General features: G+C 38.2%; 1 protein-coding gene across 13 annotated transcripts in view; it reads left to right on the top strand.

Annotated features, from left to right (window-relative positions):
* LOC106872207 (phosphatidylinositol 4-kinase alpha) overlaps nt 1–10,000 on the top strand; it is a 134,454-nt gene that overhangs the window by 80,348 nt on the left and 44,106 nt on the right. For all 13 annotated transcript variants that reach the window (XM_089353322.1, XM_089353319.1, XM_089353318.1 and 10 more), the window contains 6 exons: nt 1,686–1,778; nt 3,185–3,272; nt 4,360–4,419; nt 6,456–6,583; nt 6,715–6,873; nt 7,610–7,761. In XM_089353322.1, coding sequence (XP_089209448.1) covers nt 1,686–1,778; nt 3,185–3,272; nt 4,360–4,419; nt 6,456–6,583; nt 6,715–6,873; nt 7,610–7,761 — 680 coding nt within the window. The remainder of the gene's footprint in view (nt 1–1,685; nt 1,779–3,184; nt 3,273–4,359; nt 4,420–6,455; nt 6,584–6,714; nt 6,874–7,609; nt 7,762–10,000) is intronic.

Here is a 10,000-nt window from a genome sequence, read left to right as displayed (position 1 = left end):
TGTGGACTAACCATTATAATATCTATGATTCAGCATCATCAACCCCTGGATATTTCTGTCTTCAGTCTTAGGACTCATAAGGTAGGTTGTCTGGTTTCTGTGGTGTATAGACTTCAAGCTAGAAGGACTCCAAATAGCAAAACCAGTCTGGAAAAGGAAGATTTGGAAGCCTAAGGATCCTTTGAATAGTCAAGAATTTAGAGATGTCCTAATTGAAGCATTTGGAGAGAAGAAGACTTATAAGATAGAGAACAATTTGAAATTGTTATAGGACAGCTTACTGAGGATCTCGGACCAAATTTGTGGTTGGTGTAAAGACCCAACCAGACTTAGGGGGACATGGTGGTGGAAAAATGAAGGAGATAAAGATAATAAGAACAAAGAAATAGGACTGGAAGCTTTGGAACAGTGGTGGTAGCAGAGAATTATACCAAGTAGCGAGAAGAGAAGTTAAGTAACAGGTTTAAGTAGGGGAGAAGCAGAAAAGAGGTTTTCAGTGTTCTGTGGTATGAACCCCAGAGGCATGAGGTGTTCTGGATTGCAAGATGGTGTGTCAGAAAGACCTGTGATGATATAGAAGGAAAACGTATTTAGACAGATGATGGCATACTTCATTTAGTGATTCTGCAAAGGAAGAGGTATGGTAGTGTCACTACAAAAGGCTGTTACATGTGGAGAATGCATGGGAGAAAGAGGGTCTCCCTAATGTGAATTCCACAGAGGGACCAGCTATTGAAGTTGATAACTTCATGATAGATAAAGTAATTAAGGATATAAAGTTAGGGAAAAACTGTGGCCCATCAGGAATTAGTGCGGAGATGCTTAAAATATTTGGCAGAGTGGGATGTGGCCCAGTCACCCACATGGACAATTGGGTCATTCAAGAAGGGGTCATACCCAATGACTGGTGTAGCAGCATTGTAGTCAATAGTTACAAAAGTAAGGGAAATGCCTTGGCAAAAACAATTACAGAGGTATCAAATTGTGAGACCATGTCATGAAAGTTACAGAAAGGGTCATAGCTCAAAGGTGTTCCAGTTGTGACCTTTCTGTCTTTTTATGTATCAAGGACTACATGGCTTCAAGTATCCTTCTTTATTTAAGACAGTAAAGTATTATTTGATGGGGATTTAGCTGCTGTTTCTAACAGGTTGAATGACCACCACACAGAAGTTTTCTCAAATGTTTAAAACATTAATTTTGGTGTGCAATAAGTTTTGATGCGTACCTGAACTTCTTTGGTAAAATGACAGACTGGTGTCAGTCTTAATGTTCTCTACCAGTTTCTTTTTAATTTATATTAACTAATCTATTTACTATATTGTTGTCGGTGTTAATTAGCCCCAGGCCAACCTATGGCCAAAGATGTTCCAGTCTTGACCATCTCTCTCAAAGACTTTTGAGTGTGATTTGAGAGAGAGTTGACTTGCTTTTTCTGGCTGGTCAATTGGGTGTATAGGGGCTTCTATTGGCTCTGGTACCCCCACCACCAAAACCACCACTATCAACAACAACAACAAACATTTGTTTTTCTTCTTCGGTACGTGTAGGTTGGTTTAGTAGGAACTGGCAGAACCCCAGAGGACTGCACTAAAAGTTGCTTCTATCCTATTTCTTAATATGGTTTATATTGTAACTCATAAAAAAAAAAAACCCTCCTCCATTTCTTTTGTCTTTTGTAACAGACTGCCACCCTTGATAGACGACCAAATTGTGTGACGACTGACAGTTCCAATTTCATGGCTGCTTTAAGTTTGCGAAGTCGTTTCAGTGGAGAAGTAAGTTATTCATTTTTCCTAACAATGTGGTTTTGTTGTATAAAGTTATATCCATTAGGAAAGCTATGCAATAGTTGAATAGATAGTCTACTAAGAATGTGCCCATTGTTAGTCTAGAATTGGTTTTAAATCTCTAGGAATATTAAAAAAAAAAATTAACATAGGAATGTTATTTGTAGATATGAAAGTTATTTATAGGTGCAGGAGTGGCTGTGTGGTAAGTAGCTTGCTTACCAACTACATGGTTCCGGGTTCAGTCTCACTGTGTGGCACCTTGGGCAAGTGTCTTCTGCTATACCTTCGGGCTGACCAAAGCCTTGTGAGTGGATTTGGTAGACGGAAACTGAAAGAAGCCCGTCGTATATATATATATATGTTTGTGTGTCTGTGTTCCCCCCCCCCAACATCACTTGATGATCGATGCTGATTGAGTTTACGTCCTTGTGACTTAGCCGTTCGGCAAAAGAGACTGATACACTAAGTACTAGGCTTACAAAGAATAAGTCTTGGGGTTGATTTGCTGGACTAAAGGTGGTGCTCCAGCATGGCTGCAGTCAAATGACTGAAACAAATAAAAGAATAGCAAAACTTATAAAATATCCTATTTAGTTTACTAATGTAAACTAAATAGGATATTTTATGAGTTTATAACTAAAATTTAGTAGAATTTTGTGTTTTACGGCTGTTTTAAAAACTAAACATTGTATAACTGAAGTTTATGATAGCCATTTAATGTTTGTCATGGTTCCTTGTTGGTTTAAATAAATGATATTTAAGGCTTTCATCATCATCATCATCATCATCATCATCGTTTAACGTCCGCTTTCCATGCTAGCATGGGTTGGATGATTTGACAGAGGACTGGTGAAACCGGATGGCAACACCAGGCTCCAATCTAAATTTGGCAGAGTTTCTACAGCTGGATGCCCTTCCTAACTACAGAGAGTGTAGTAGGTGCTTTTAATTAATTCTTTGATACTTAGAGGAATGTATAACCTCAGAATTTAGTGTATTGATACTGTATGTGGGTTTTGTTTATATCAACTAAAACTATGTAAATATTATTAGAAAGTGTAAGACCTTCATTTTAAGTACATAAAAAGAAAAAAATTTATGTGAGTTCTATGTGAGTTTTTCCTTATAATTCCTTAATTTCAATTTCTAATTTCTAATCCTGCTGAAAAGTGTCAGCAGAAGGGCACCCCCCACTTCAAGTGTAAGAAGTTAAGGGCCAAAACACTTACCTCAGTGAGGTTTTCTTCTCTGAAGACTTGCTGTTCAGTTTTAAGTGTTTCTTATCACTGAAAAAATGATTATTTCCCTTGTAATAACTGTGACCATTAGAGGGCACCACATGTGTGCTTAATTATCTGTTTTATTAATGAAAATCTTCCCTTTCTCTATAGGTTTCTGGCATGAGATATGTTTGTAATAATGATGAAGAATTAATCAAAAAGTTGTGTGATGGACTTGAAAAAGACTGTGATAATAAAAGTAAGTTTGTTTGTTGTGCTTGTTTCTAACTTGTGTGATATTTATCATCATCATCATCATCATCATCTTTTAATGTCCACTTTCCATGCTGGCATGGGTTGGATGGTTTGACTGAGGAATGGCAAGCCAGGACGCTGCACCAGGCTCCAATCTGTTCTGGCAAGGTTTTTATAGCTGGATGCCCTTTCTAACGCCAACCACTCCGAGAGTGTAGTGGGTGCTTTTTATGTGTCTCCAGCACGGGGGCCAGTCACAGGGCATCGGCAACAACCATGCTTGAATGGCGCTTTTTACTTGCCACCGACATGAGAACCAATCAGGCGTCTCTCGTATCGACCCCACTTGAATGATTGTTTACTCTTTATACTAATATGGCATTAATAACACCTGTGCTGGAAATTCAGAAATAATTAATTTTTGTGCTCATTTATTCAGATAGAATCCTCTATCTATCAATGCTTCTCTTCACCAGAATGGTATTATTACCTTCTTATACAGGTTACAACAAATTCATGCTGTGCACTGATAGAAACGTGTGTGTGTGTGTGTGTGTGCGTGTGCGTGTGTGTGTGTGTGTGAGAGTGCGTGTGTGTGTGTGTGAGAGAGAGAGAGAGAGAGAGATACTAAATAAATGAAGATGCCATTACCATCGGTACAACTTCATGAATAGCAGAAAATGTAAGGGAGGTTTTTCTTCTTCATCCTTCTATTTAGGTTTTCTTGGCAGCATCACTTTGTGTTTCTGATTAACTTCAAGCTCACCAGACATTTTAAAACTTACTTAAATATCAATTTTGAAACCCATTTTAATAACAGTTTCAAAACTCAAACACCATTTTCAAAATTGTGTGCCATTCTTCAATGCTTTAAAGAATGTGGGAGAAGTAGCGATATATTAAGATTAGTTCAATTCCAAATCATTCTTTCAAATTTTGGCAATGTCTCTAATAAAAATAAATGAATATTTCTTACAAGTGAAACCTGTGATATAATGAGATCCATTAAAAGAATGTTTGATGATGTTAACATTTCTGTACTTGTTTGAAAATGAAAATAAACGAGGAATTATTAATTTTTCTATTTAAAGAATCAGAAGAGATCAAAGCAGGGATGTTCAGAGTATGTGCACTTCTTATTTCAATTAAAGGTAAGTTCATATTAATATGCTGTAATTAGTAAAACGGTTTTCTTTATTGTTATTAGTAGTTGTTGATGTTTAGCCCCGTGCCAATCTGGATCAAGCAGATTGATGATCAAAGGCATTCCAACTATGACCATGCCATCTTATTAAGGGTATGTAGGACATCATTATCTAATGGGTCCTCCTGTTCTTTTCTACTCTAGGCACAAAGCTTGAAATTTTGGGGGACGGAGGGGGGGCAGTTGATTAGACCACCTTCAGTATACAACAGGTACTTAATTTATCGACGCCGAAAGGATGAAAGGCAAAGTCAACCTCGGTGGAATTTGAACTTAGAATGTAAAGACAGACGAAATACCACTAAGCATTTCGCCCAGCGTGCTAATGTTTCTGCCATTGTACGAGATATTAAGGTGTGATTTGAGGGAGATTTGACTGTTATTTGTAACTGATTGTTGACTGCATAGTAGCTCCTGCGTCCTGTTTTCATTGTTATTAGTCCGGTGGAATAGTGCCAGTGACCTGTTCATAGAGACACAAGAAAGCTGTGGTTCAGTGTTTGTGAAAAATGTGTATGGAAGGATAGAGCTGCTTCCACTCAAACTGATGCCAACAAGAAAGATGCAGCAGAGAATGAGAGGCTGCTGAGACCAGTTTCTGACCCTGTCCAATCACCACAACGGTCACTTATGCTTCTCTGCCTCTCCTAATAATCATCCAGCTCAACACTTGATCTTCATTTATTATATTCACTACCCTCACCCATTCCTTGTCTCTTTCTCTCTCCCATTTACTGTTGCAACCTCCACTCAACCATATTCCCACACTCCCTGTTCTTCTGTCCTCACTCACTTCTACTCACCTCGTACCTTCAGGTCCACTCTGACACCTTATCACCACTATTTTTAAGTCTTCCTCACTCCACCTCAATCCACCCCCCCCCCCACACACACACACCACTTCTAAAATGTGAGTAGCCATGTGGTCCCTCTACAGCTAAAACCCTCTTCTGCTCTGGGCCCTTCTCTCATACTTTAACCCTTCATCACCTTCCATAAAGCCACCTGTCTTGAGGTGCATACTCTTGCATGCTACTTGGCAACCTCACTAGTGCTAGCAGCATGAGGAAAGCACCCAATACATGCTGTAAAATGGTTGGTATTCGAAAAAGCATTCAGCCATAGAAACAATGTCAGAGCAGACAATGCCAAAGTATGATGCAGTCCTTTGATCTATCAGGTCCTTGTTAAACCTTCCAGCCCATGGCAGCAGGGACAATGGGCATTAAATGATGATGGCGATGGGAGAGAGCTAACAGGAGCTTCAGTTATCAAGATTGTTTGTTGTTCAGTTATGTGATTGAAATTGTTATTAAGTATGTGAAAGCAGAGAGAATAGTCAAAGTGTGAGGGATGGTTGCTGAGAAACTGGAAATATCTAGCAAAATAAAGCATACTGTATCCACTGACATAAATCAGTTGGTTAATACAAGATGTCTTCTTGCTTAGCAGGATAATTCTTCAACATTGGCAAAAAAAGAAGCAAGTACAGTGGATGTTGTCTTCACCATTTGACATTCACCCTCCATGCTGGCGTAGGTTGGACAGTTTGACAAGATTCAACAACGTTTCTACTGCTGGATGCCCTTCCTTACATCAGCCACTTTACAGAGCATACTGGGTGCTTTTTACATGACACTGGCTCAAGTGAAGGTCATTGAGTAACTTGCAAGATAAGAAAAAACTCCCCAAAAGAGTGGGAATATATTTGAAAGGGGAAGAGGAGGTGGCTTTATACCAAGTGTTGTAAAGCTAAATTACAATCGAGAGATATAGGTGTCTTGCTAGAAAGAAGATACATGGCTCCATCTCATTATATAAGGGTGAGTGGAAGCAGCTGGAAAGAAGATAAAAATGGTGGTGGTGGGATACCAGAACAAATTGTACATTTAATTAGAAGAACATTAACTTAAATGTGATTCAGTTTGCTATCACATAATTACAAATATTGTGTTGTATTTACTCTTTCTTTCACTTTAACAGAACTCAAGCGTCAATTACTTCATACCTTGTGTTGGGTTCCTGTTAAGGATTTCACAGAAAGAACTATGGAAGTTGCTGTTACATGCTGGGAATGGCTTCTTGCTGCTCGGCCTGATTTTAGTATTGAGGTATCTATTTTGTTTGTTTTTTAAGAATCATTGATTATATTTCCCCTTCAGACGTTTGTTGAAAGCCCTCATGCATGTTTAATTAGCTTCTCTCCTTCACATGTTATTTTTTGTTACATCTGATCTTTCAGTTCTTATGTGAAATGGCCATGGCTTGGCAGATGACAGTTGATAAGAAACTTGGCATCTTTGCTGAGGACAAACCTCGGCCTGATCCTTTAGCTAAAACCGAGGACCAAATTCTTGATCCAAATCCTCCACATGTAGCTGGTCATCAGATCTGGACGAAGGTAATTTTACTCCTCGTTATTAACTATTAATTATTTATTACTTCAGGTATTTCGATTATGGCTGCAGGCATGGTTGTGTGGTTGAGGTGGTCACTTTAGAACCCTGTGGATTAAGTGTTCAGTCCCACTATGTGGATGCAGTGATGGTGCCATGAAGAGAGCACCCAGTGCTCTCTGTGGAGTGGTTGGCATTAGGAAGGGCATCCAGCTGTAGAAACCATATAAAAACAGGCAATAGAGCATGGTGCGGCCCTTGGCCTTGCAAGCTCCTGTCAAACCATCCAACCCATGCCAGCACGAAAAACAGACATTAAATGATGATGATGATGATGAATGCTTGTTTTTAAGTTGTTGTTATATAAATAATTTAAATGAAACTGAAGGATTACTCAATACTCTTTGTTGAGTATATAACTATTCTTTAACATTGACTTTGAAGTTTTAACCTTCTCAGCTTTCATTGCATTGTCCAATGAAAGTTAAGCAAGCTGAGACTTCCAAGTTACTGCCAATACTATTCTTGTTAAAGAATAATAAATAAACATATGTGCTAAGTGCGGCATATACATTTACCCATTGTTTAAACAAAGGAGGTTATGCCCGCTGGTTCCTGTCAAACAGGCTAACCCATATGAGCATGGGAAACAGACATTAAATGGTGATGATGTTAGAGTTCTTGTATGATTTTTTCCTTTAGGTTTTATAAAATTTGTTTTTAATCTTCTTTTGTTTCTAGTTTCTCGCTGAACGTGTTGAAATTGCACGCTACTGCAGTGTTGATCAAGTGGGCATCCTGCTTTCCCTGCTTCACAAATCTCTCTCTATTAGTGTGGGGAAACAGCCTGGATTAATTTCTCGACACCCAGCTGCCTTGGGGCCAAGAGTCAGGTTTGCAGAACCCTTTTTCTATTAGAAAATTTATACATTGTTTACATTGAAACAAAATTTTACCTAGCTACTGAGAGAGGCTTTAACAGTTATTACTTCAAAAATTATTTTTATTTCGCTAATGAGGGCCAAAAGTCAGTTAAGGGTCTTTACAGTTATTTGATTTTGAAAAACTTTTTGAATGCAAACTGTGAAGTGAAAGTCCTTAATCTGAAAATAATGTTTCATAATAACAATGGAATAACCACAATAATTATGAAAATCAATCAAATATATCCTTCAGAGGGGTCTTAATTTAACTGAGAAGTTTTTTTAGGCTGTCCCGGTTTCACTTCTTGGATATCTGGATATTTTATATCTGTTTATCCTTGATATTGGGTTTATGAAATGTATATTTCTTTATTGCCCACAGGGGGCTAAACATAAAGGGACAAACAAAGGGATTAAGATGATTACATTGACCCCAGTACGTAACTGGTACTTATTTAATTGACCCTGAAAGGATGAAAGGCAAAGTCGACTTCTGTGGAATTTGAACTCAGAATGTAAAGACAGACGAAATACCACTAAGGATTTTGCCCAGCATGCTAACGTTTCTGTCAGCTTGCCGCCTTGAGTTTATGAAATGTATATTGCTGATGTTAATTACTCAGATACTGCCAGATTTATAGGTGGCTCAACAATTTAACAAGGAAGTCTGAATGTGGTCGATTCACCTGCTAGAAATAGCAGCCAAACCACCCTCACAGCACATTGCGCCATCTTAAAATAGAAATGACACTTGATAATGAAAAGGCTGGAGACATTATGTTTGAGAGAAAAAAAATGACCAAGATAATTGTGGCTGGAATATTTTTGATCAATAATTCTGCTAGATCCAATCTGACTGGAGATTATGTAACACCCACATACCCCCTCATGCAGTACTACCCCCTCATGCAGTACTACCCCCTCATGCAGTACTACCCCAAAACAATAACAAACCTATAATCAATAAAATCTTCTGTTCAATTGCGATTCTCCTCCTCTTTAGTTCTCTATATGATCTCTAAGCTACTGTTTGAATTGGATTGTCCATCTATATATGTACATAATATATACTATATTAGGGCAGTGAGTTAGCAGAGCTGTTAGCACACAGAGCAAAATGCTTAGCGACATTTTGTCCATTTCTAAGTTCAAATTGCACCAAGGTTGACATTTTCAACCTTTTGGGGTCAATAAAATACGTATCAGTTGAGTGCTGGGGTTAGTGTAATTGAATGCAATCAACTTATCCTCTCCCCTGAAATTGCTGGCCTTGTGCCAACATTTGAAATCGTTATTATATACTATATTATTATATATATACGATTAATAATGCATTCTTACCTCCCCCCCTCACCTGTTGCCCATTTTTTCTCTTCCCAATCATCTTTTCTCTTTCACACCTTTCCTTTACTTTTCTTCTGATGAAGGACTATTGTCTGAAACGTCAGCAGTCCTTCCCTTCCATTAAACCAATACAATATTTGTTAAAACCTGTCCCTTCTGTGTTGCCCTCTTTTTGCTTTTGTTCATTACCTTCACAATGTGCTACTACCCACCACTAATGTTTCATCTCTGACTTAATCAGTATATTAGACCTCTCAGATTATAGACTATCTTTGTATTACTGTTATTATTTAACCCGAGGATAGCAGAGTTATGACCAAAGGTGCTCTAGTTACAATCACATGGCTACACCAAAGTCCCCCTCTTTGCCTTTCTTGTCAATCTAATGTTTCCTTTAGTTCCCATGTTTTGTTTTCCTTTATAACGCTTCACTTTGAAAAAGAGGTTACCTGATTTGTAATAGCTGCTTTGCAAACCCATGACTGATGGTCACTTTGCTTTCTGTATATTGCTTGCTGGAGCAGACTCTGGCCATCTCTCTAGCAACAGGTGTTCACGACTGAGGATGAACAAAACTAGCTCGAAACTGAATCGGTCTTGTGATCCTATTGTCTGCTGGAGGGTAGTAGGGGTTTGCTCCCCTGCTTGCAATATATACAGGGTGCAGGCTGCACCTATAACCAGCTGGTGGAAGATCTGCCTGGAGTTAAAACAGTAGTAACATTGAACAGCCATATTGATGTAGCAATTAACTCTACTTGTTAATTTAAAATATTTCTTGGGAAATTATTAAAATTTTTTTTTCTATTTCTTCTTGTGTTAATTCCTTAAATATCTGTTCCTGTCATGTAAAATTTATGAAATG

Source organism: Octopus bimaculoides, chromosome 6, assembly GCF_046866305.1.
Source record: "Octopus bimaculoides isolate indiv1 chromosome 6, ASM4686630v1, whole genome shotgun sequence".
Classification (NCBI taxonomy): domain Eukaryota; kingdom Metazoa; phylum Mollusca; class Cephalopoda; order Octopoda; family Octopodidae; genus Octopus; species Octopus bimaculoides.
The sequence above is the reverse complement of the archived record's forward strand: the minus strand, read 5'-3'. Positions and strand labels throughout refer to the sequence as shown.